This window comes from Mauremys reevesii, linkage group 2 (assembly GCF_016161935.1).
Source record: "Mauremys reevesii isolate NIE-2019 linkage group 2, ASM1616193v1, whole genome shotgun sequence".
Classification (NCBI taxonomy): Eukaryota; Metazoa; Chordata; order Testudines; family Geoemydidae; genus Mauremys; species Mauremys reevesii.
The window spans coordinates 213,763,204-213,789,655 of record NC_052624.1 but is presented as its reverse complement, the minus strand read 5'-3'; the positions used below and the strand labels follow the sequence as shown (position 1 = coordinate 213,789,655).

The 26,452-nt window shown below is 47.4% G+C and overlaps 1 protein-coding gene across 20 annotated transcripts in view; it reads left to right on the top strand.

Annotated features, from left to right (window-relative positions):
* Window positions 1–1,914: 1,914 nt before the first annotated feature.
* CCDC178 (coiled-coil domain containing 178) overlaps window positions 1,915–26,452 on the top strand; it is a 350,640-nt gene continuing 326,102 nt past the window's right edge. For 19 of the 20 annotated variants that reach the window (XM_039524821.1, XM_039524816.1, XM_039524819.1 and 16 more), the window contains exon 1: window positions 1,915–2,028. In XM_039524821.1, the coding sequence (XP_039380755.1) occupies window positions 1,926–2,028 (103 nt within the window). In that variant the 5' untranslated portion in view covers window positions 1,915–1,925. Of the gene's footprint in view, window positions 2,082–26,452 lie in introns of all 20 variants that reach the window. The other variant, XM_039524818.1, reaches the window with a different exon arrangement.

Genomic DNA, 26,452 nt, shown 5'->3' with positions numbered 1-26,452 from the left:
GTGTGTGTGTCAAATGCTGGACAGAGAGATGTAAAATAACAGTATTTAGTACTTGCACAGTATAGTGCTTTACAGCCCTGGAATTCTAAGTGCCTTACAAAGATGGGTCAGTATCATTATCCCCAGTTGAAAAACCTGAGAGCCCCAGAGATCAGTGGCAGAGCTAGGAAGAGAACTCTGGAGTCCTGATGCTTAGGCTGGTGCTAGGGTTGCCAGGCATCCAGTTTTTGACCGGAATGCCTGGTCGAAAAGGGCCCCTGGCGGCTCCAGTTGGCACTGCTGACCGGGCCGTTAAAAGTCCGGTTGGCGGCGCAGTGGGGGCCCAGGGCTCAGGCAGGCTCTGTGCCTGCCCCTGCTGTTACCCGGGGTTCTTTCAACCCAAAGCTCTTGGTAACTATACTCTGTGTGAGGAGGTGTCAGGAAATAAATCAAGGGAGACACGGCCATCCGACAGATAGATGGCCGGCACAAACAGGACAACACAAGAGTGCTTTCACTTAAAGCTAAACTTTACTTAGTCTCAAGTACTTACACACGTCCGCAACAAGTTAGTAAAACACCCCCAACCCTTGATAATTACCAAAGCTAAGTGTGGCTTTCGAGTAATACAGCGGCAGCCCGTCTGCCGCTGGGGAACACAAGATGCATCCAGAGAGAGAGGCCAGTCCTGAAATGAGTCCCACCTGTCTCAAGCTTTTCCCCCTTTTTATTTATACATTAGAGGTTACTAACATAAAGGAATGTAAACTTTCCATAGAAAAATGGCTATATGGGGCCAATGCATCAGTTGGAATCAGTTGCTATACATTAGTAATTAAAGAAACCTTGTTAAGTAAGCAGTTTCAAGCAAGAGGTTCCTTCTTATTATTAACCAGGCGTGGGTTTTTCCAGAACTTGCAGCCTTGAGACCTCAATAGACATTCCTGGGGCATAGCCTAGTCTTTGACAATGCATGTATCAGCAAATTTTAACCCAATTCTTATCAGGAAGGACGCGGGGTCAAGCTGCCCTTTTGGTGGCACCCTAAATCCCCCTCCCCTCCTGCCTTGGTCAAGCTGAGACTTGCTTTTAACAGCTTGCTGACTAGGCGGTCTTTAACAATAAGCCATAGTGGTTTCAAGCACTTTACTGGTTTGCCAAAGTCTCTTCATGCACCGCATGGGTCCTGGAAGTGGCCACCAGGTCCCTGTGTTCCCTGGGGCATTGGTGGCCAGGGAAGCTCCGTGTGCTGCCCCCAACGCCAGCTCCGCAGCTCCCATTAGCTGGGAATCACAACCAATGGGAACTGCAGGGGCAGTGCCTGGCAGCCGCTTCCTAAAAGCCACAGTAAGCACCAGTGGGATCCTGCACCCCAACCTCCTGCCCCAGCCCAGAGTCCCCTCCTGCACCTAAACTCTGTCCTGGAGCCCCCATCCCCCCACACCCTAATCCTCTGCTTCCTCCTGCATCCCAAACCCCTCATCCCCAGCCCCATCCCAGAGCCTGCGATTAGAATGTTGGCAACCCTAGCGGGTGCAGGTTGGTGGAGAGAAATTTGGGGCCCTAGTTCCTCATGTTGGCCCTCCCGCCTTGGCCGGCAACATCACGCAGCCACCCCAGGGCAGGGGTAGCCCAGCAAGCTGGACAGGCAGTGACGGGCGCCAGCATGGGGACAGTGCCCGGGGCCCCTCCCGAGCCCAGTAGGGCTGGGAATGGGATGACAACAACTGTCCCGCTCGGCGGAGGAAGGGAGGCTCGGCGCTGTGCAGCCAATGACCCCGCTCCCCGCGGGTCAGCGCTCAGGGACATGGGGCTGGGCCGCCCCCGGCGCGGAGGGGGTCACCTCCTGGCAGGCAGGGCGGATTTGCAGACGCTCCCTGGCTGCCCGCGCTCGCGCGGGGGGCTGCCGTTGCCTGGAGACGGCACTAACGAACTCCGAGAGGAGAATGCAACGCCCGCAACCGCCACAGGGCGGGCAGGACTCGTCCGCGGCCCGGGAGCGGGCGGGGCCCGGCCCTGCTCTGCCTTGCCGCTGGGCGGACTCAGCACGTGAGTAGCGGGGCCGGGCGGATCCCTGAGCAGAGACGGGGCCTCGGGCGCAGGTGACTGGCGGCCGCGGGCCTCAAGCGGCTCGGGTCGGGGCAGCACCCCGTGACTAGCCTCTGGCCTCCGCGCGGAGGACTTGGCTGGGCTGGGAGGTGACTTCCCGGTCTCTCGCGTCGCCCCCTCTGGCCCAGGCAGGCTCCGCTTCTTCCCCGCCTGCACTGCCTCCGCCTGGCACCCCTGCCCCATTGCTGTGTCCCAGCTCTGCACCGCCTCCTCCCTCCTACCCCTCAGCGCTGTACCTGACATTGCTCCTACCCCTGGCTCTGCATGCAACCCCCCTTCCCTAGCGAGGCTCTGCTGCTCCTCGGCCCCCCACCCCCAGCACTGCACCCATCCCACTGCTTCTCCTGCCAGGTTTGAACTCCCCATCCTCCCCCTCTGCTCCCATCCCCCAGCACTGCATCTGCCCCACTGCTTCTACTCCACTTTGCTGCACCTGCACCCCTTCTTTGGATCAGACTCTGCACTCATCCCACTGCTCTGTCCCAGCTATGTATCCCTTCGTTCCCCTGGGCTGGAAGTCCCTTCCAGTCCTATGATTCTATGATCCCTATTTTTGGTCAGAAAAAAATGCACATAGAGACTATTAGGTTTGAAGTAAAGTGTCTCTTACACCTTGTGCACAGGGGGGCTTTCAAAGCGGAGTTAAGTGGGAGAGGAGGAACAGGGCATGACTGGCAGCAGTGGCAGAGTACTGCTTGGGGATGGACTTTGATCTCAATCTCTCATCACAGACCTGGGTAGGCAGGTCTGAAATAGCCTCCCAGAAAAAGAGTCAGTGTGTGAATGTCTCCCCTTGAAGGAATTGGAAGCCCCGAGGCTCCTGTTGCCTGGGGGTCCTGTAGACCGTGTAACATTTTTCTTGTTTTGGGTGGGACAGAGTACTTCCCTCTCTTATTTTGGTATCTGGATTCATCTGCCTTAAGTAGTTTCTGGAGTTTGGGGTCTTTCATACTAGATAAAATTTGTAAAAGTATATTTTTGACAATCGTAAACCCAAACATTTAAATTCAGTTTGTATTTAATATCCAATTGTACTAGGATTTAAAGTGACTTAAATGTCATAATAAATTATTTTATTGACTTTTATAGTTTGTCTATCATATAGTGCTTAGGGATAGGAATAGAAAATAGAAACAGTTTTGTTCATTGGAAAAAAGCATATGCACCAAGTTTGGGTATTGCATAATTTTACATAAAATTTCTAGATTTCTAGACCTTCTGCCTTAAGAAATATGAGCAAGAAACAATTAATATCGAGTATCGATAACAATATGCCTCTTTTAAGCTCACCATACCAAAGGGCTTGTCTGCACAAAATGTTACTTCCAAGGTGGTTTGTCTACCACTTTAACTATATTGATATAATTAAAGCATTGTTATTATACTGGTATTTATACCAGTATACAAAGGTGTTTTTTACTGTTATAGCTATTGACTCACAGGAAGGAGATTGAGTATTATACCTGGATAACTATATTGTTTTAAAAAAAATCAACCCCCTAACCGACATAGTTATAGCAATACAAAAATGGTGTGCACACCAGGCCTAAATACTGAACTCTTTTTATTGTATGTCTGAACTGTGTTGTCTTTGTTTGTTTTAGTACTGTATATAGGCTCCTTGTGGCATTGACTGTTTTTTTGTATAGTACCAAGAATCCAATAGTGTTCAATATAAGTACAGTTATGTAGAACCCTGTAAACCTAACAATTTAAAAACAGTCTCCTTTTCCTGCATTCACAATGGTATGTTTTAAATTCATCAAATAAAACTTTTGGGATATTTTCAATAAACTATCCAAAGTGCTTTTATTTGAATACGGTTGAAAATAGTTATTTAATTTGAATTATTGAGCTGTGGAGCACAAACACAGTAAAACCAACATTTCTTCTTGCTGCATTTTATGCTGTAACTAGGGGGGAGGTGGTGTGCGCGCGTGTGCCTGTGTTGTTTTTTTGGGAGGGGGCTTTATGTGGGAAAGAGAAGGAAGTGTTAGCTTGTTGCCTTCAGCTGCTCCAGTCATTATTGAGATAGTGGAGGAAATAATCAGTATCTTCCCTGTTTTAATCCTTTTCTCCCTCCCCGCCTTCAAGGCCCTGTTTTAAGCTTCCATCCTGTAAGAGTAAGCAGTGTAGTTGCCTTGAATGGTCCTTAAAATATGTGCTACCATAACTCTGCATTTAGCTGTGAGGCTTGGAGTACCTTTCCTAGATCTGAAGTAGACCTCAGTGTGGCTTGAAAGCTTGTCTCTCTCACCAACAGAAGTTGGTTCAATAAAAAATATTATCTCATCCACCTTGCTCCTCTATCCTCTAAGACAGGGGTGGGCAAACTTTTTGGCCTGAGGGTCACATCTGGGTGGGGAAATTGCATGCAGGGCCATGAATGTAGGGCTGGGGCAGGGGTTGGGGTGTGGGAGGCAGTGCGGGATGTGGGAGGGGGAGCGGGATGCAGGAGGGGCTCAGGGCAAGGGGGTGGGGTGCAGGAGGGGTGCAGGGTGAAGGAGGGTTTTGGGGTGCGGGGTCTGGCCTGGCGCTGCTTACCTTGAGTGGGTCTGCGGTGGCAGCGGTGCACAGTAGGGCTAAGGCAGGCTTCCTGGATGTGGGCGGCACCACGTCCCTGAGGGGGGTCAGCAGAGGGCTCCGTGCGCTGCCCTTGCCAGTGGGTACCTCCCCCGAAGCTCCCATTGGCCGCGGTTCCCCATTGCCGGCCAACGGGAGCTGCAGGGGGTGGTGCCTGCAGGCAAGTGCAGCATGCAGAGTCCTCTGCCCCTTCCCTCCCCCAGGGGCCACAGGGATGTGGTGCTGGCCACTTCCAGCAGTGGCGCGGGGTCAGGGCAGGCAGGGAGCCTGCCTTAGCCCCGCTGTGCCACGGGGCTGGCAATCCCGCAGGCCGGATTGAAAGCCCTGACGGGGCCGATCTGGCCCGCGGACCATAGTTTGCCCACCCCTGCTCTAAGAGTATAATTTAGTGGCAGTCAAATAATACTGTGCTCCTACATTAGTTGTACTGAACAGTATGAGTTACTCTCTACCTTGCTGCGGATCATGATGCAAAAGCCAGTATCATAATTTAATATTTTGTTTAAAAAAATTATTCTTCTATTAATTATTTTCTAATGTAACAATTTCACACAGCATCAGGAAATAATTAGTTTCCAAGATCTGAACACTGCTACAAAATATTCATGTTCAGCTGGAGTCAGAAATATGTTTATAGTTACTCAACACTTGATGTGGTCTTTGGCAAAGGATGTTCAATTAAACTTAGTATAACACACAGAGATACAACTTCATACTATTTAGTAGTGTGATCTGTTTCTTTTTTGTTTTTAAAATAACTTGTGTTCCTGCCAAACTTTTATCTCATTTAATTTTTGTAATTTTTGCAGCTAAACTCAATTTAAGTAACTATAACACATGTAAAAATAAGATATGCTTCTCTAAAAAGTTGTGCCTATTCTTTCAAACCACACAGAAGTTTTAAAATACAAAATAAAATTAAAATGGGAAATTAAAATAGAGATGGATCTGTATTTAAAATATTGATTTTTTTATTGATTTGTTTATTTATAACAGTATTATATTATGGTACATATCATTCTGAAATAATCACGCTTCATTCAGAACTAGAAAACAATACTGGTATCTTCATAAAAGGGAAACAAGGATTCTATTTAAACTATAATATTCTTGAAAAGAACTGTTTTTGTCTGAACAACAAACATATTTTTTTAGACCTAAATCCTGCAAAGATTTGTGCAGTTGCTAACTTAAAGTTCAATGGGATGACTTATTTGTTTAATGAGACTACTCCCATATTTAAAGTTAAGCAAGTTATTAAGGCCTGGTCTACACTAGGACTTTAAGTTGAATTTAGCAGCGTTAATTCGAACTAACCGGTCAACCGTCCACACCAGGAAGCCATTTAATTCGAACTAGAGGGCTCTTTAGTTCGAATTTGGTACTCCACCCCGACAGGTGGAGTAGCGCTAAATTCGACATGGCTAGCTCGAATTAGGCTAGGTGTGGATGCTAATCGAACTTAGTAGCTCCGGGAGCTATCCCACACTGCACCACTCTGTTGACGCTCTGGACAGCAGTCCGAGCTTGGATGCTCTGACCAGCCACACAGGAAACGACCCGGGAAAATTTGAATTCCTTTTCCTGTCTGGGCACTTTGAATCTGACGTCCTGGTTGGACATCGGGGCGAGCTCCGCAGCACCTGCAACGATGCAGAGCTCTCCAGCAGAGGAGTCCGGGCAATCCAAGAATAGAAAGAGGTCCCCAGCATGGACTGACCGGGAAGTCATGGATCTGATCACTGTGTGGGGTGAGGAGTCTGTGCTCTCGGAGCTGCGCTCCAACAAGCGGAATGCAAAGACCTTCGAGAAGGTCTCCAAAGCCATGATAGACAAAGGATACAGCCGGGATGCGATGCAGTGCCGCGTGAAAGTCAAGGAACTGAGACAAGGTTACCAAAAAGTCAGAGCGGCAAACGGACGCTCCGGAGCACAGCCCCAGACATGCCGCTTCTACGAGGCACTGCATGCCATTCTCGGTGGGTCTGCCACCACTGCCCCACCAGTGACCGTGGACTCTGAGGATGGCATAGTGTACCTGGACAGTTCCTCGGCGATGTTCGCCGATGGGGAAGATGAGGAAGGGTTTGTGGAGGACGGCGCAGGCGACAGCGAACACAATACCGCTTGCCCTGACAGCCAGGATCTCTTCATCACCCTCACAGAGATCCCCTACCAACCCTCCCCGGCCGTTAACCCGGACTCAGAATCAGGGGAAGGATCAGGCGGTAAGTGCTATAAACATGGAAACATTTATTTTTTAAAAAACAGGTATAGAAAAAATAGAAATACTATATAAAAAATTTTAAATGTCAAACTATATAAAAAGTAGGTCCACACATATAGGGATAGAACAATAATCCTCTTGGGACAGTTCAACAAAGCTCTCAGAAAGCTGCTCGAAAAGCCTCCGCAGGAGGTTCCTGGGGAGAGGTGCCTTATTGGGTGCTCCGTGGAAGCACACTCTTCCGCGCCAGGACATCCTAATGTAGAGAGGAATCATCGCCTCCACCAGCATTGCTGCATATGGTCCTGGTCTGTGCAGGGCTTCCCTTAGCATCCGCTCTCTCTGACTCCGAGTGACTCGCCTCAGGGTGATGTCGTTCTGGACAGGCTGCATCTAAGTAGGGCAATTAGTGTATTGTTACTACTGTTAATGGTTTAAAATTAGGTTGCATAACAACGACCCTAGCTTAACAGCCACGTGCTGGAGGCCACAGAGAACAAGCATACATTGATCTTTCCCATGCACTGGCGGGAGGGGCTGGAAAAGGCTCAGCCTTTCTGCTTTCCAGATTGCCTTTAGCAGGAGAGCACAGCTATCCACTAACTGATAAGCATTATCTACTTTAAGGCTTACCAGGACTGTCTGCAAGACGGATTCAGCTGTCTCTCCCCGCTTGTCCGCTCTCCTGTGCAATGGCGCCGCCAATGACAGCGTATTCCGAAATCTCGAACTTGTCCTGAGATCTCGTGGAACTTGGTGCCCTGTATGGTCTTGTTCAGAGAAACTGACTACACTGTGTTCACTGTTCGCAAACATGTATCTGTTCAAGGAAATCACTTACTGTTTCCCATCACACAGCTTCTGCTCTTTCCCGGACTGCCCCGGCATCTCCCTCGCAGAGGCTGGCTCAGATTAGGCGGCGAAAGAAAAAGACTCGGGACGAGATATTCGCGGAACTGATGGCCTGCTCCAGAGCTGAGGCGGCCCAGCAGAGCCAGTGGAGGGAGACCCTCTCTCAGCAGCAGCGCTCACACAGCGAACGGGAGGACAGGTGGCGGCAGGAAGACCAGCAGGCGACTCAAACGCTGCTTGGGCTAATGAGGGAGCAAACGGACACGCTCCGGCGCCTTGTTGATGTTCTGCAGGACCGCAGGCAGGAGGAGAGAGCCCCCTGCACTGTATCTGCAACCACCCTCCAATGCCAAGAAGTCCTGTCCCCCCCTCACCGAAAATTACAAGACGGAGGGGCGGTAGGGGCCGTGAGAACTGTCACTGCACCACAGCTGAGCGCTAATGTACCACACACCTCTGACGCTATAACTGTGTAGAAGCGCTTCCCTTACAGGATCACCCAGTCCCAAATCCAAGTTTCATCACCCCACTATGTAGTAGATTAATAAAAGCTGTTTGCTGTTGTTCACTCTTTCCGTCACGTCTTTCGTGTCAGAAGACTGTGTGTATGGGGGGGGGCAGGGGATTTATAATTGCACGGGATAGCCTACATTAGCAGGGTACAGACTATCGGGGGCAGGATCACACACAGACTGCAGTCAGTAGTCACCAGGGTCACTCTGTGTGGTGTATGCTGCCCCGGGTCATTCTGTGATGTGTACGCTTGTCCACGGTCCTAGCGCCTGCCACCCCCTAATGTTAAGGCATGCTGCCCTTACCATGCACTTCCACCATAGGCGCGATCCTCTCCGCTGCCCTGAGCCCCAAGAAGAGCCCTCATCCACGGACAGATACTCACCCTTCCCCCACACCCCTCACCCCTTCCTATGCCCAAACCCACAGCCCAGAGCCTGCATCCAAATCCCTATCCAAAGACGGCACCACTCGCCCCTTCCTGCAAACCCACCCCTACATGCACAACCACTTGAAACCGTCCCCCACCCCAGAGACCTATGTAGGAGCAGGAGGCTGTCTGTCCTGTATTGTACAAGCGGTCTGTACATCAGTGCACACCGTACCCAGCACAGTATGCGTCCATGTTTCAAACCCTGAACAGAAATGCAAAGTAAAAGAAAGATTTATTAACAATAACTGTTCCGTTTAATTTGTTTTAAAACGTGTTTGGGAAGTGGGGGAAACTTGGAGAACGGGGTATGAAACCGCAGATCTCACTCAACACATAGAGACACAGGCCCAGGATCAGCTTCTCTTAAAATCAAGTGGAGAGTCATAGGTTACCCTGCTCTCCGAGGAAACTTGCTTTCAAAGCCTCCCGGATACACAGCGCTTCCTGCTGGGATATTCTTTCGGCACGGGTGTCTGGCTGAGCGTAAACAGCAGCCAGGCGATTTGCCTCAACCTCCCATCCGGCCAAAAAGGTCTCGCCCTTGCTCTCACAGACATTGTGGAGCACACAGCAAGCAGCAATAACTACGGGGATATTCTTTTCACTGATGTCCGAGCGAGTCAGTAAGCTCCGCCACCTCCCCTTAAGACGTCCGAAAGCACACTCCACCACCATTCTGCACTTGCTCAGCCGGTAGTTGAAGAGTTCCTTCTCACTGTCCAAGGCGCCTGTATAGGGCTTCATGAGCCAGGGCATTAGCGGGTAGGCTGGGTCCCCGAGGATCACTGTAGGCATCTGCACATCCCCAACCGTTATTTTGTGGTCCGGGAAGAAAGTTCCTGCCTGGAGGCGTCTAAACAGACCAGAGTTCCTGAACACACGCGCGTCATGACCCTTGCCCGCCCACCCGACGAAGATGTTGGTAAAACGTCCCCTATGGTCCACCAGTGCTTGCAGCACCATTGAAAAGTAGCCCTTTCGGTTAATATACTGGCTGGCCTGGTGGGCTGGTGCCAGGATAGGGATGTGAGTCCCATCTATAGCCCCACCGCAGTTTGGGAATCCCATCGCGGCGAAGCCATCTATGGCGACCTGGACGTTTCCGAGAGTCACTACCTTTGAGAGCAGTTGCTCAACGATTGCGTGGGCTACTTGAATCACAGCAACCCCCATGGTAGATTTGCCCACGCCAAAGTGGTTCGCTACTGACCGGTAGCTGTCTGGCGTGGCAAGTTTCCAGAGGGCTATGCCCACTCGCTTCTGCACACTCAGGGCTGCTCGCATCCGTGTGTCCTGGCGCTTCAGGGCAGGGGCCAGCAAGTCACAGAGTTCAAGGAAAGTGCCCTTATGCATCCTGAAGTTTCGCAGCCACTCTGTTTCATCCCAGACCTGCGGCACTATGCGGTCCCACCAGTCCGTGCTTGTTTCCCGGGCCCAGAATCGCCGTTCCACACCATGAACTTGACCCATTGCCACCATGATCTCCACTGCGCGGCGTACCCTGCTTTCTGAGAGGTCTGCGCCACTCTCCTCACCGCGCTGCCGGAGCCTCCTCGCCCGATTTCTCAGCAGCTGACTGTGCAAGAGGTGGACGATAAGGTGCGAGGAGTTGACAACGGCCATAAGTGCAGCGATGATCGCAGCCGGCTCCATGCTCGCAGTGCTGTGGCGTCCGCGCTGTAACCGACCAGAAAAGTGCGCGAACAGATTTCCCGCCGGCGCTTTCAGGGAGGGAGGGCGTGATTGACGGTTGAATGACGACAGTTACCCAAAACCACCCTTGACACATTTTTTCCCCCACCAGGCATTGGGAGCTCTACCCAGCATTCCAATGGGCAGCGGGGACTGCGGGAACTGTGGGATAGCTTCCCACAGTGCACCGCTTCGAAAGTCGATGCCGGCCCTGTTAATGTGGACTCAGAAATTCGAATTAGTGTCTTTACTGTGGATACACAAATTCGACTTCATAAGGTCGAATCCACAAATTCGACTTAAGTAGATTCGAAATAGTCTTGTAGTGTAGACAAGGCCAAAGTGTTTGCAAGATCAGTGCCTTAAAATGAAATCTTGCTTCATAGAATAAATAGGTCTGTGAAGATTGTCCTTCATTCACTTTTGAAGGACAATCATATTAGGAGGATTTTAGCCTTTCAGCACACCACAATTAGGCCAGTTGTGGCTAGGAACTACTTTTAGCAAAGTATAACACCACACATACTCTTTAAATAACACCTAAAATTACAGCTGAAAACATTGTCAAAGTGTTTAATATGAAAAAATTGGAAGATTAAAATTAAAGCTTAGTTGTTTTCAGTCTTGTGGTACACAGTTTATTGCTGATTTATTGGGTTTTCTAGGGTGATGTTGGTTGATATAGAGTTATAAAATGTAAAGTATATGTATTTTGTAAGTCACAATGAATTAAATCCTGGGAGTTTGGCCACTGACTTCAGTGGAGCCAGGATATATCACTAGGGTCCTATCAAATTCAAGGTCCATTCTGGTCAATTTCACCGCCAGAGGATTGTAAAATTGGTCAGTTTCCTGATTTTGGATGTTGACATCTGAAATTTCATGGTGGTGTAACCCTGGGGGTCCAGGATCCAAAATGGGATTGTGGGGGGAGGGGATTGCAAAGTTGTTGTAGGGACTGGTCCCAACATTGCCACCCTCACTTCTGTGCTGCCTAGGCAGCAGCCTCCAAGCTTCCTGGAGTTAGAGGCGGTTCCGGGAGATGAAAGTGGGTAGGATCTTCCCCATGCTGCTAGGAGCACCCCAGCCGGGGACTCTTAGCTGCTAGTCCAGGCCAGTGACAGATTAAGGCAGGGCCCCTACCTCCTGGCCAATCTGGGCCCCCCCTGGAAAAATGGGTGCCTCACCCTCAGAAGGAGCCCTAGGGTGGAAGCCCCAACTGGGTCACCCTGAGCCTCAGCAGGAGCCCTCGGGGAGGAAGCTTTTGTCAGGGATATTTTTAGTAAAAGTCATGGACAGGTCAAGGGCAAATCAGAAAAATTCACAGAAGCCATGACCTGTTCCTAACTTTTACTAAAAATATCCCTGAAAAATCTTAGCCTTACTTATGATTAATGTGACAAAACAGTGTCGATAGAATTGGGTAATGCACCAGAACCTTAATTCTCTATAGCAGTGGTTCCCAAACTTGTTCTGCTGCTTGTGCAGGGAAAGCCCCTGGCGGGCCGGGCCAGTTTGTTTACCTGCCGTGTCCAAAGGTTCGGCCGTTAGTGGCTCCCAGTGGCCGTGGTTCACTGCGCCAGGCCAATGGGAGCTGCTGAAGTGGTGCGGGCTGAGGGACGTACTGGCTGCCGCTTCCAGCAGCTCCCATTGGCCTGGAGCAGCGAACCACAGCCAGTGGGAGCCGTGATCGGCCAAGCCTGTGAACGCGGCAGATAAACAAACCGGCCCGGCCAACCAGGGGCTTTCCCCGCACAAGCAGCAGAACAAGTTTGGGAACCACTGCTCTATAGGGATGCCAGCCTGCTACTACCCTATTCCCAAAACCATTAGGAAATCATTATACTTGCTTAGATGGTGAGAAGCTGAGCACTATGTATTTTCATGTAATCAACATTGATAGAACCACCAAAGGTATATAACACTATTCACTGAGTTGGGGTCCTTTTTATACAGGACCAAAGTTGCTTTAATATTTAGACATAGCAGTAAATTGCTTTTTTGTTTGTTTTGATATCATGGCCATCGTTGTTATAACATAACTTATAATTGATGGGAGATGCCAAAGGGCCACTAGGATCTCTGCAGCAACAAAAATGACCTAAAAATGTTTAGCAAATAAAGCAGTATAGTTGAATGAAGTCCAGCATTAGACCACAGCTATAAAAATCTCAATATTCTACCATTCATTTAATATTGGGTTTTGGAGAAGATTTATGGCATGTTCCAGGAGATGATGTGGGGGTGGGGGGTGGAAAAGAGGTTTGGTGTAGCTGATTCACTGGCTGGTTGAGTTGAGTTAATTCGTTCCTGCTGGATGCTTGTTTTTTATGCTGCTGGGTAAATTATGCTGTTGTAAGATTAGGTGAGTGTCCGGAAGCCTAGAGCTTTTGTCATCTTTTTCACTATTACTTAAATCTAAATAAACAAGTTATCCAGCATCCAAAATAAACCTCATCCAAATTAAATGAAAAGAAACACAATAGGCCTCGCTCTCATAGTTTATTATGTTGAAATTGTAACTTTATCAGACTTTGGCTTGCTTACAATAAACAAATAGAAAAATAATTGAATGGGGCATGTTACAAGAATTATACAGTAATATAAAACAATATATCAATGAAAGATAACAATGTATCGTCTGCCAGGTATATAAACTATTGCAATGTGTTTTTTCTTTGTGTTTCACCATTATTTCTTTTTTAAAAATTGAGGTCAAAAGCGCTCTTCAGTTTTAATGCTCAGAGTAAGAGATGTGATTTGTACAAACATATGGAGCAATTATACTGAAACTAAGTTTCCTCAATTCTGTCGTTACTATGGTAACCAGTATTCACTGTATTTCGTTTAGACATATAAAATAGAATGGAAAGAGTCAGTTTAAGGTTTGCTGTTCTACTCAATAGAAATGTAACGTTACATGATATGTAGTGGAGTTGTAAGCCGTGTTGATTGCAGGATGTTAGAGAGACAAGCTTGTCTCTCTCATGAACAGAAGTTGGTCAAATGAAAGATATTACCTAATCCACCTAGTCTCTCTAATATTACATGATGTTTATTTTTAATCACATGTAAGGAGGCAGATCAGATAATCAGTGTGCCTGAGAGAATGAACATCAGCTGTACTCATCCTTTTAAAATATTTTTGGTTGAGTCTTAGAGTACTAGGATATTTGACTATCCAATACCAGCAATAGAATTAAGGTAGCTCCAGTGCTTTTCTACCAGCTAGGACTTCCTGACCTCAAAGGAATAGAGAAGAGAATAATAACTCTGGTGCTATTGTTCTGGCCTCAGGACTCTTGGGTAGGAAATGAAGACAGGTACTGCAGTAGCATCTTTACCCCAATGTTATTTATATATCTTAGGTACTTAAATGGCCCCCATTACCACAATATCCTCAGAGTCTTTAATGTGTTTACCCTCACAACATCCCTGTGTGCTAGAAAAGTAGTATTATCCCCATTTTAGGGGTGGGGAATTGAGCCACAGTGAGATTAAGTATCTTATCTAAGGTCACACAGGAAGCCTGTGACAAAAGAAGGGAATTAAACTGAGATCACTGAAGTTCCATGCTAACACCCTAATCATTTGGCTGTTCTTCTCTAGATTATGTTAGTAAACTGACATAGATTCCTGTCCCAAATGTCATAATGGGATTTGGATTTAGTGTTTGCTGTGTGACACAATGTGAAACTCTAAGGGATACACAAAAGTACACCCCTCTTGTACATAACTCCATGTTTGTCTCTGGATAATACAAAGGCTTTGCTGTGTTCTAGGGTTTGTGATTCATAGGCTTTTCTGTCTTCCTAACAAATGGTGTCAAAATAGCTCTGTCTGGATGTCAGGCTTTCTGGAGTGGCTCACCAACGTGGGTGCCAATCTCAAGGCAGACTGTTACAAACCAGGGCACAAACCTGAAACTGGTTGTGTGTTCTATAATTAGATGTCACCAGCCAAGTATTTAGTGTGAACTCCTCAAGCACTATAACAACCTTAACATGGAATCACAGACAGTCTCCTTGGGCACTTCAGTTTATCTTGCTACCCAGGCAAGCCTGCTTTTGTGGTAGATGGTCCCTTACACCAAAAATCACAACAGTATTCAGGTTACTACCAGACCAAAGGACCAGTCACTTACTCCAGGTCAATTGTACCTTAGATCTCACCAAAGACAATGGTTGTAGCCAATCCTATGTTAAATTTACTAAAGGTTTATTAGGAAAAAGAAAAGAGTTATTTACAAGGTTAAAGCAGGTAAACATACACACACACAAATGAGTTACAGTCATAGGTTTCCAAAAGTAATAGAAGCTGCTGTAATGTTCAAGCCCTTTATGTCCTTTAGGGCTAACCCATGCTAAGCAGCTTGGGGATCCCTTTCTTATGCTTAGAAATACTGCCCTCTCCAAATTCCAAGCAGTATAGTGATATAGATCATTCAGGTCAGGGATTTTTATTTGCTTCCCCCAGAGTTCAAATGATGATGGGGCGAGGGTCTGTGCATGTCCCTTTTTAATGGGTATGGGGGAGCAATTTATAAAGTATTTTGTCAATTGATGTTCCACAATGGTTCATCTGGTGTCTATAGGCCTTCTTTTGTTGGACAGGAGATGATATCTCTAATGGAAAATTTCTATTTCACACTTGGTAATGCTTTTATCCTGACTCTGAAGATTTCTAGTTTCATAGCAAGCACTTTTATAGTTACAAAGCAAAGTTACATAGTACTTTATGACATGGGATACTGATATTATAAGTAAGATTAATGCATGCAGCAACTCACAAGCATTTAATAAATTCCAAGCATTAAACACTTCTCTATAAATCTAAAACCTGTTTTAACAGTACTAACACACAGGTGAGTCAGACTGGTTTCCAGCTATGCATTTGTCAATGTTCAGTGAGGCTTATGGGCTTTAACGTGAGCTGGCTCCTGGTCTGCCAGCGTCACACTATAAGGTGGTGATTCTGTCTTAGGTAACATGCCTGAAGCACATCATCTGAGAATTTACAATCTTAAATAGACAACAGTCAAAGAGAATGGGGGAAAATACCAAAATACTTAAACTTATTTCTCCAGCTATTACTTATCATTAAGGCTAAGATTTTTGTCACAGATATTTTTAGTAAAAGCCACAGACAGGTCACAGGCAATAAAGAAAAATTCACAGAAGCCGTGACCTGTACCCAACTTTTAATAAAAATATCTGAGACAAAATGGGAATTTGCAGGTCTCCACACCGCCTGCAGCAGGGCAGCTGCACGGTGACTAGGAACTCCAGAGGCCCCCATCATGAGTTGGGTGTCAGAGCTCCAGGGTCCCTTGCCATCCAGGGCTGGGAGCTGCAGGGCCCCCATTGCCTGCAGCATCTGGGGGCTGCGGGGTACCCCTGTGGTCCACAGCTCCGTGAGTCCCCTGCAAGCCGTGGCGGCTGGGAGCTGCAGGATTCCCCTGCAGCTCTGCAGGCCCGTGGCATCCTGGAGCTCAGAGGTTTCCTCACTGCCAGCAGCAGTCAGGCGCTGTGGGGTTCCCTGCCACCTGCAGGAGCTGGGAGCTCCAGGGTCTCCCACCGCCTGAAGCAGCTTGGAGCTCCAGAGGCCCCAGAAGTGGCGGGGGTACCCCGCATCTCCCTGCCCTCATGGGTGGCAGGGGACCCTGCAGCTCCCTACCACTGCAGGCTGAAGTCACGGAGGTCTCTGGAAGTCACAGATTCCATGACTTCTGTGACCTCCATGACTAAATCGTAGCCTTACTTATAACTTCTTTATTGCTTTATTCCTCTGTTCTGTGCTGATTGTTTACAAAAAGCTTTATACTGAATCTGCCAAATCTTTGTTTTTGGGAGCTGGCCTGCTCATGCCATGTGAGAGATTGAGAGGAAACATTCTACGCTCTACAATTCTGGGGGGACTGCATGGTCATCTGTGCTGCTGAATTCGCCACGCTGACCAAACAGGAAATTAAATTCAGAAGTTCCCGGAGCTTTTCCTATGTATCTGGCTAGTGTATCGGAGTTCAAAGTGCTGTCCAGAGCAGTCACATTGGAGCACTCTGGGATAGATCCCGGAGGCCAGTAGCATTTTTTTGCGTCCACAGTACCCCAAATTCAACCCAGCAAGGTTGATTTTAGTGCTACTCCCCTCGGCAGTGAGGAGTACAGAAGTCGATTTTAAGAGCTCTTTAAGTCGACAGAACGGAGTTGATTGTGTGGACGTATTGATTTTAAAATCGACCTAAGCGGCTAAATTTGACCTAACCCCATAGTGTAGACCAGGCCTTACTTTACACAGGTTTTTACATTAATACATTTCAGTAAGTGATTTCAGCATGTACTTTGACATCTTATATTCTAGATGTTGGCTTCCTTCATGTTGAGCTGTCTAAAGATCAACAGTGCACTTGTTTTGAGTCTCAAGAAATATAAAATGTTAAAAAGAGTTTTTTGCCCTTTTGTTGTCAGGTTACATATGTAGAGATCCTTTACCCTGGACTGCAAAAGATCTGTTAGAGAGCATTGCTGTTCCATCTATTTGTGAAATTGTTCATTGGGGAAGTTGATTAAAATTCTACTCTTTCACACCCAGAATATTCTTTCAAAGAAAGAGATGGAAGCCCCATAGTATGACGCATTTGAAGCTAGAATGCAAAATTTTAATGGAGCATATCCTGGAGGGAACTCTCTTGCCTTTGTCAAGGTGATGAAATATCGCAGACGACTTAATACATCTTTTTCTGTCTTTAATTTCTCTTTCTCAATCAAACCCTCAGACAGCTCATATATTTTAAGACCAGAAGGGAACATCAGGATCATCTAGTCTGACCTCCTGCACATTGCCATCCACAGAACCTCACCCACCCACTCCTGTTTTAGGCCCATAACCTCTGGCTGAGTTACTGAAGTCCTCAAATCTTGATTTTTAAAGTTACAGAGAAACCAGCATTTACTCTAGTTCAAACCAGCAAATGACTCTGTGCCCCATGCTATAGAGGAAGATGACAAGCTGTCAGATTTTGTCTCTGACTACTAGGTCAATTTATTTATTTATTTTTGCATATGTCATTCCCATCCTCAGACTCAAAGCTGAAGAACAGTGAATTTTCCCCCTCTAAACAATATGGATATTCAGACATTTCTTCCTCCTGTGGTTGTTCATTTGTCTGTGGTGGACAAAACCAGAATGTGCTGGTAGAGATGTCCCCTTCATTTCATTCTGCAAAGCATTCCTTGATTAAAGGACCTGTCTATTCAGAATCTGTGTACAGAACAACTGATGGAAAGATTCATTTCTCTTGGAGTTGAGCCAAACGTTCTTGTGTGTTCCCTCCTGGTCCCTTATCCCCAGGATTCTGTGGAGAATTGGAGAAAAAGCCATGGTCCTGCTCCTAGCCCCAATTTGGGCCTGTCAGCTTTGATTCCTTGGCTTGTTGAACCTGGCAGCAGATTCTCCATTTTCTGGATCTCATGACCCTAAGGCACAGTCAGATTCTCCTTACTGATTCTAAGTTTGTCATTCTGATAGTCTGAATGCAGGCTGGTTGATCTATTTAGATCATGATTGCTCTGTAGAATTCTAGAAGATTCTGATGGAAAAGCAGGAAAACTTCTCTGTAAAATGGAAATGGTTTTCCATCTAGATGACAGAAAGGATCTGATTCTTAACATTTTTCCATTTTCTTTGTTCTGGACTACCAGCTGTATCTCAAACAGTGTTGTCTCTCCTTCAGTTCCATAAGAGTGCATCTGGCTACAGTTTTGGCCTTTCACCCATCAGTTTGATTATGTTCCTTCAACCTACAATGACAATAATTTTAAAAGGCCTATTTCACTTATTGCCTCCTGCTAGGAAGCAGCCTCTGTCCTTGGACTTTAAATGTAGTACTCAGCAAATTAATGAAACGACTGTTTGAACCATTGTCAGCATGTTTGGTGCAACATGTCTCATTGGGATCACATAATCTTGAGTGTCTCAGAGATTCAGGTATTAATAGCACACCCACTGTATATATCATTCCATAAGTACAAGGTGGTCTTCTTGCTAACAGCTCAGATATTTGTCAAAGATGATCCCTATTTTTCTCTTCAACCAAGCCATACCTTTATCATTTCCCCCAAGCCTCATTCTCTGTCAGTGGAAGTTTGGCTACCCTGTTCACATATTAAGAAGGCCATGAGTTACTGTCTAAACAGGACTAAGTAATTCTTCATAACAGCTAGTTTATTTGTAGTTTATGGAAATAACCCCAGAGGATCCTTGTCTCATGCTGTATGATCTGTTAATATTTTTTAAACGAGCTGGAGCCTTGCTTCATTCAATGTATAAAAGGCATTTCTGCCTCAGCTGAGTGCACATTTTTTCTTTCAATAAATCCTAGACTCTACTAAAAATGATGTTAAATGCTGAAATTGAAAAATGAAGCGCTCAAAAGTCAGGAAATACTTACATTAACAAATGATGGTTGTCTTAACTCTACATCCTTTTCTGTATGCATTACAAGAGAGTCTTTAATTACATGACCACATATTTGTTTTTGGTCAAGATCTTGTCTCATTCACAGTGCTGGTTGGATGGTACACAATGAATGAGGCAGGAATATGTTGATAATAAGAAGATAGTTTTGCTGATGTTTTCCTTAATTTTGGCCAAATTCTGTTTATACCTACCACACAGAGAGATTTACACTGCTTTAACTAAGGACATGTGTGCACCTCCAATGGACCAGAGCATAGTGATTTGGTATATAGTGTAAGACAGAAAGGGAATGTAGTGAATAAAGAAGCATTTGTTGAATTTTGAACTTGCTATTTGCAACTTTACTATTCTTTTAAAATGTTATATATCTATATCTATAATGTATGTATAAATATAAATTTATTACAGCAACATCTTAAATGAAAGGACCAGAAATTCCTCATGAAGAACAAGGACATCATTTTACACACTTGAGCAAAATTTAAAGTCAATGTTTTTTTTTAAAAATTAAAATTAAAGAAATTAGAACTCTAGTAATTATAATTACTATCCACATGGTGCAAATAATGATTAACACTTTCCATTATAAATCCCACCCACATATATAATATAAAAGAACTATAGAGCATCCTAGAGCCTTGATGTGGGTGGGATTATTTGCACCATGTGGATAGTAATTATAATTACTAGAGTTCTAATTTCTTTAATTTTAATTTTTTTTTAAAAAAATTGACTTTAAATTTTGCTCATGTGTGTAAAATGATGTCCTTGTTCTTCATGAGGAATTTCTGGTCCTTTCATTTAAGATGTTGCTGTAATAAATTTGATGTCTTTAATAGCTGTCCTGACAAATTATTATTTCTGTTACAGTAGTTTAAAGTACCAACAAAGTAATTAAAAAAGTTGAATATGTGAACTGCAGCTTCAGACATATTTAATGAGCTGTGAAATAGAATGTAGAGGCATTTACACATGGTATACCTGATGAAGCTAAGCATCCACAATGGTTTTCCATTATTTTTACTTTTTTTTGTGGAGTAATATACAGTGACTTCAGAAAGGTATATTGTGGTAATAGCTACAATGTGGTGTTTGTCTTCATGTGTCACTTCAATAAATATTATAACACAAATTGCCTTGAGTCTCTGCAAATCACGTAGTATTGTCTCATACGGAAGTAGCAGTGTTAAGTATTGAGCGATTTAACAGATTTGTATAGTAATACTTCTTTTGTTGCTGATTTGCCTCTCATACTAGCTTATATCTGGCCGAGATTTTCTGCTTCAAGTTTTAGTTATTTCTTTGTGCATGGTAGTATTAAGAGAAGGCAGCTCAGAAGTAGCTGGTCAATTACACTCGTGAACGTGTGTATTCCAGTACTTGAATAGACTGAGGTTGGGATTTTCAGAGGTGCCTAAAAGAGTTATGTGGCCAACTTCCTTAGGCTCCTTTGAAAATCTCAGAGTGGGATAATAGTTTTTGTCAACCGCCTTGGGTTTATCAAATATGAATTTTACAGTTAGGGCACTTTTACAGTTGTTTCAATAAGGCCATTGTTTTGTGGATAAAAGTATTCCTGTTCTTTTTGTTAGTACCTGGAATTCAAAAATTCAAACCCCGCTCCTAACACAGTGTACACACAGTGTCTCACCCCCTCGCCTTTTCTGTGTTTTACCTTTAATGTTATCTTAAATAGCAAGAAACAGCTGCAATCTAAACTGTGGCCTGAATTTAGCTGTCCCTTGGTTTGCTTTACCCTGAGGGTATGTCTACACTACAAGAGTAGTTCGATTTAACTTAGGTCGAATTTGTGGATTTGACCTTATGAAGTCGAATTTGTGTATCCACACTAAGGACACTAATTCGACTTTGTGAGTCCACACTAACGGGGCAAGCGTCGACATTGGAAGCGGTGCATTCTGGGCAGCTATCCCACAGTTCCCGCAGTCCCCGCTTCCCATTGGAATGCTGGGTAGAGCCCCCAATGCCTGCTGGGGGAAAAATGTGTCGAGGGTGGTTTTGGGTAACTGTCGTCATTCAACCGTCACTCCCGCCCTCCCTCCCTGAAAGCGCCGGCGGGAAATCTGTTCGCGCACTTTTCTGGTCGGTTACAGCGCGGACGCCACAGCACTGCGAGCATGGAGCCCGCTGCGATCATCGCTGCACTTATGGCCGTCGTCAACTCCTCGCACCTTATCGTCCACCTCTTCCACAGTCAGCTGCTGAGAAATCGGGCGAGGAGGCTCCGGCAGCGCGGTGAGGACATGAAGCGTCAGAGTGGCACAGACCTCTCACAAAGCACGGGATCCCGCGCCGCGGAGATCATGGTGGCAATGGGTCATGTTCATGCTATGGGTCGGCGATTCTGGGCCCGGGAAACAAGCATAGACTGGTGGGACCGCATAGTGCTGCAGGTCTGGGATGAATCACAGTGGCTGCGAAACTTCAAGATGCGTAAGGGCACTTTCCTTGAACTGTGTGACTTGCTGGCCCCTGCCCTGAAGCGCCAGGACACCCGGATGCGAGCAGCCCTGAGTGTGCAGAAGCGAGTGGCCATAGCCCTCTGGAAACTTGCAACGCCAGACAGCTACCGGTCAGTAGCGAACCACTTTGGCGTGGGCAAATCTACCGTGGGGGTTGCTGTGATGCAAGTAGCCCACGCAATCGTTGACCTACTGCTCTCAAAGGTAGTGACCCTGGGAAACGTCCAGGTCGTCATAGATGGCTTCACTGCGATGGGATTCCCAAACTGCGGTGGGGCTATAGATGGCACTCACATCCCTATCCTGGGACCGGCCCACCAGGCCAGCCAGTATATTAACCGAAAGGGCTACTTTTCAATGGTGCTGCAAGCACTGGTGGACCATAGGGGACGTTTTACCAACATCTACGTTGGGTGGCCGGGCAAGGTTCATGACGCGCGTGTTTTCAGGAACTCTTGTCTGTTTAGACGCCTGCAGGAAGGTAGTTTCTTCCCGGACCACAAAATAAGTGTTGGGGATGTGGAGATGCCTACAGTGATCCTCGGGGACCCAGCCTACCCGCTAATGCCCTGGCTCATGAAGCCCTATACAGGTGCCCTGGACAGTGACAAGGAGCTCTTCAACTACAGGCTGAGCAAGTGCAGAATGGTGGTGGAGTGTGCTTTCGGACGTCTCAAGGGGAGATGGAGGAGCTTACTTATTCGCTCGGATCTCAGCGAAACCAATATCCCCATTGTTATTGCAGCTTGCTGTGTGCTCCACGATCTCTGTGAGAGCAAGGGGGAGACCTTTATGGCGGGATGGGAGGTTGAGGCAAATCGCCTGGCTGCTGATTACGCTCAGCCAGACACCCGTGCGATTAGAAGAGCCCAGCGGGAAGCGCTGTGCATCCGGGAGGCTTTGAAAGCTAGGTTCCTCAGAGAGCAGGGTAACCTATGACTGTCCAGTCTCTTTACAGAGAAGCTGAACCTGCCCCTGTTTCAGTTACTATTGACTTTTTTCAGCGGTTACATACCCCGTTCACCAGGTTTCCCCCTTCCAACAGACGTTTAAAAATGAAGTTATTGGAACATTTTTAATTAACAAAGTTTTCTTTACTAACGAATTCGCGTTAAAGGGTTCAAACAGGGACGCAGACTGTGGTGGGTACGGTGTGCAGTGATGTACAGACCGCTTCTACACTCGAGGACTGACAGGCTCCTGCTCCTACAGCGGTCTCTGGCGGGAGGACGGTTACAGGAGGGTGTGCAGGAAGGGGTGAGGGGTGTGTGGGAAGGGTGAGTAGGTGTAGGGGGATGATGGCTCTGGCTGGGGCTCAGGGCATCGGAGAGGTTCATGGCTAGGTTGGAAGGGTATGGTAAGGGCAGCCTGCCTTGCCATTTGTGGATGCCAGGCGCTCGGACCCTGGGGCAGCATACACCTCCCAGACTGACCTGGGGCAGCAGATACCTCCCAGAGTGACCCGGGTGCCTAGTGACTGCACTCTGTGTGTGACCTGCTGTTGATCCTGCCCCCATGTCTGTACCCTGGTAATGGTGGCCGTCCTATGCAATTAACAAACCCCTATCTCCCCTTCACAAAAAATCTTCTGCAAAGAAACATGACGGAAACAGTAATGAACAGCAAACTATTTTTAATACTCAACTACACAGTTGGGGGATGAAACTGGGATTTTGGATTGGGTGAGCCAGGAAGGGAAGCAATTCTCATACTTTAGGGAATGAGAGCTGTTTGGTACATGAGCGCTCTGCTGGGGTGGAGTGACAGTTTTCACGGCCCCTAGTGCCCCTCCTTCTTGTGATTTTGGGTGAGGGGGGGACAGGACTTTGTGGCGGGGGAGGGCGGTTGCAGATACAGTTCAGGGGGGCTCTCTGCTCCTGCCTGCGGTCCTGCAGAACATCCACAAGGCGCCGGAGCGTGTCCGTTTGCTCCCTCATTAGTCCAAGCAGCATTTGAGTCACCTGCTGGTCCTCCTGCCGCCACCTGTCCTCCCGTTCGCTGTGTGAGCGCTGCTGCTGAGAGAGGGTCTCCCTCCACTGGCTCTGCTGGGCCGCCTCGGCTCTGGAGCAGGCCATCAGTTCAGCGAACATCTCGTCCCGAGTCTTTTTCTTTTGCCGCCTAATCTGCACCAGCCTCTGTGAGGGGGATGCCGGGGCAGTTCGGGAAAGAGCCGCAGCTGTGTGATGGGAAAAAGGAAGTGATTTCCTTGCAAAGATACATGTTTGCGAACACTGAACACAGTCTACTCTGTTTCTGTGAACAAGACCATACAGGGCACCTATCTCATGTGCTCTCAGGACAAGTTCGAATTTTCGGCATTTGCTTTCATTGCCTGGGGTCTTGCACTGGAGATCGGACAAGCGGGGCAGGACAGCAGAATCCATATAGCAGCCAGGCCTGGTAAGCCGTAAACTTTAGGCTGCTTAACAGTTAATGGATAGCAGTGCCCTCCTGCTGCAGGCAATCTGGAAAGCATAAAGTCTGACCCTGTTCCAGCCCCTCGCGGCTGTCCCCGGGAAAGATCCCTGTATGCTTTCCCTCCGCAGCCTCCACCACGTGGCTGTTAAACAACGGTCATTGTTATGCAAAGGAAAAGTCAAGCATTCACAATAGTAACATTACAGTAATTCCCCTAATTAGATGCAGCAGTCGCCGAGCGAGATCACCCTGAGGCGGGTCACTAGGAGAGACAGAGAGCGCATGCTGCGTGAATCCCTGCACAGACCAGGGCCCTATGCTGCCATGCTGGTCGAGGCAATGCTCCCACTGTACCTGAGGATGGCCTGGCGTGGAAGAGTGTGCTTCCACGGAGCACCCAATAAGGCACCTCTCCCCAGGAACCTCCTGCGGAGGCTTTTCGAGTACCTCTACGAGAGCTTCGTGGAACTGTCCCAAGAGGATTTCTTTTCTATCCCTATATGTATTGACCTTCTTTTCATATAGTTTTTATTCCTGTTTTTTAAAAAATAAATGTTTACATGTTTATAGCACTTACCGACTTATCCTTCCCCTGATTCAGAGTCCGGGTTAACGGCCGGGGAGGGTTGGTAGGGGATCTCTGTGAGGCTGATGAAGAGATCCTGGCTGTCGGGGAAAGCAGTATTGTAAGCGCTGTCGCCTGCCTCGTCCTCCACAAACCCTTCCTCATCTTCCCCATCGGCGAACATCGCCGAGAAACTGCCCGTCGACACTATCCCATCCTCAGAGTCCACGGTCACTGGTGGGGCAGTGATGGCAGACCCACCGAGAATGGCATGCAGTGCCTCGTAGAAGCGGCATGTCTGGGGCTGGGCTCCGGAGCGTCCGTTTGCCGCTTTGATTTTTTGGTAGCCTTGTCTCAGGTCCTTGATTTTCACGCAGCACTGCGTTGCATCCCGGCTGTATCCTCTGAGTGCCATGGCTTTGGAGACCTTCTCGTAGGTCTTTGCATTCCGTTTTTTGGAGCGCAGCTCCGAAAGCAGAGACTCATCGCCCCACACAGCGATCAGATCCAAGACTTCCCGGTCAGTCGATGCTGGGGCCCTCTTTCTACTCTGAGATTGCATGGACTCCTCTGCTGGAGAGCTCTGCATCGCTGCCGGTGCTGCTGAGCTCGCCCCGATGTCCAACCAGGAATTGAGATTCAAAATGGCCAGACAGGAAAAGGAATTCAAATTTTCCTGGGGCTTTTCCTGTATGGCTGATCAGAACATCTGAGCTCGGACTGCTGTCCAGAGCGTCAGCACAGTGGTGCACTGTGGGATAGCTCCCGGAGCTACTAAGGTCGATTTCCATCCACACATAGGCTAACTCGACATAGCCATGTCGAATTTAGCGCTACTCCCCTCGTCGGGGTGGAGTACCGAATTCGAACTAAAGAGCCCTCTAGGTCGAACTAATTAGCATCCTGGTGTGGACGGTTGCACAGTTAAATCGAATTAACGCTGCTAAATTCGACATAAAGTCCTAGTGTAGACCAGGCCTGAGTGATCCCCTCTGCCCCTACTCCTAAATGTCTTTGAGTCAGAGAGACACTCAGGCTGTCTACACTACACTGTATTCCACTATATTCCATTACACTACACTATATTCCACCTCGCCCCTTCTCCCCCCCCCTCCCCGAGCGACATAAGTGTTATGTTGGTAGCAGGGCCGGCTTTAGGAAGTGCAGGGCCCGATTTGAATACCCAGCAGTGGTCTGGGACTTTGGCGGCAGGTCCTTCACTCGCTCTGGGTCTTCCGCGGCACTGAAGGGCCTGCCACTGAAATGCCTCCGAAGACCCGGAACGAGTGAAGGATCTGCCGCCGAAGTGCTGCCAAAGACCCAAACCGCCGCCAGGTGAGTAAAAATTAAAAAGTTAGGCACTCTTCTTTAGGGCGCAGGGCCCTTTTAGGCTCGAGGCCCGATTCGGGTGAATCAGGGGAATCGGCCTAAAGCTGGCCCTGGTTGGCAGGAGAACTTTTCCTGCTGACATAGCTTATGCTGCTTGTGGAGGTGTTTTTTTATGCTAACGGGAGAGCTCTCTCCTGTTTGCATAGCGTGTCCTTGCCAGATTTATAGACATGGCCTCAGTCTGGACAACTTGGTCTGGCTGCCAGAGTTAGCTAGCAGAATAGCTCTGCATCACTTTGTAGGATTCCAGCAGCTGACATCCTGTCTGAGACACAAGGTGGGTGAGGTAATACCTTTTTTTTGGACCAACCTCTGTTGATGAGAGAGAGAGAGAGAATCTTTCGAGCCACATAGGGTATGTCTGCACAGCAATTAGACACTCACAGGTGGCCGGTGCTAGCCAACTTGGGCTTGCAAGGCTAGGGCTGCGGGACTTCATTGCTGTGTAGACTTCAAAGGGCTTGGGCTAGGACCCTGCAGGGTGGAAGGGTCCCAGAGCTTGGGCTCCAGTTTGAGCCTGTAAGTCTACACAGCAATGAAACAGAGCCCGAGCCCCGCAAGCCCTAGTGGCTGGCAGGAGCCAGTCACTGTTTTTTCTTTGCTGTGTAGACATACTCACAGAGCTGCTGTTCAGGTCCTGTCAGAAATATATTTAAAATTTTGTGGTTTAGCCAAATTGACAAATTCCTTTGAGAAAGACTGAGGCTCATTGTTGGAGATAATCCTTTCAG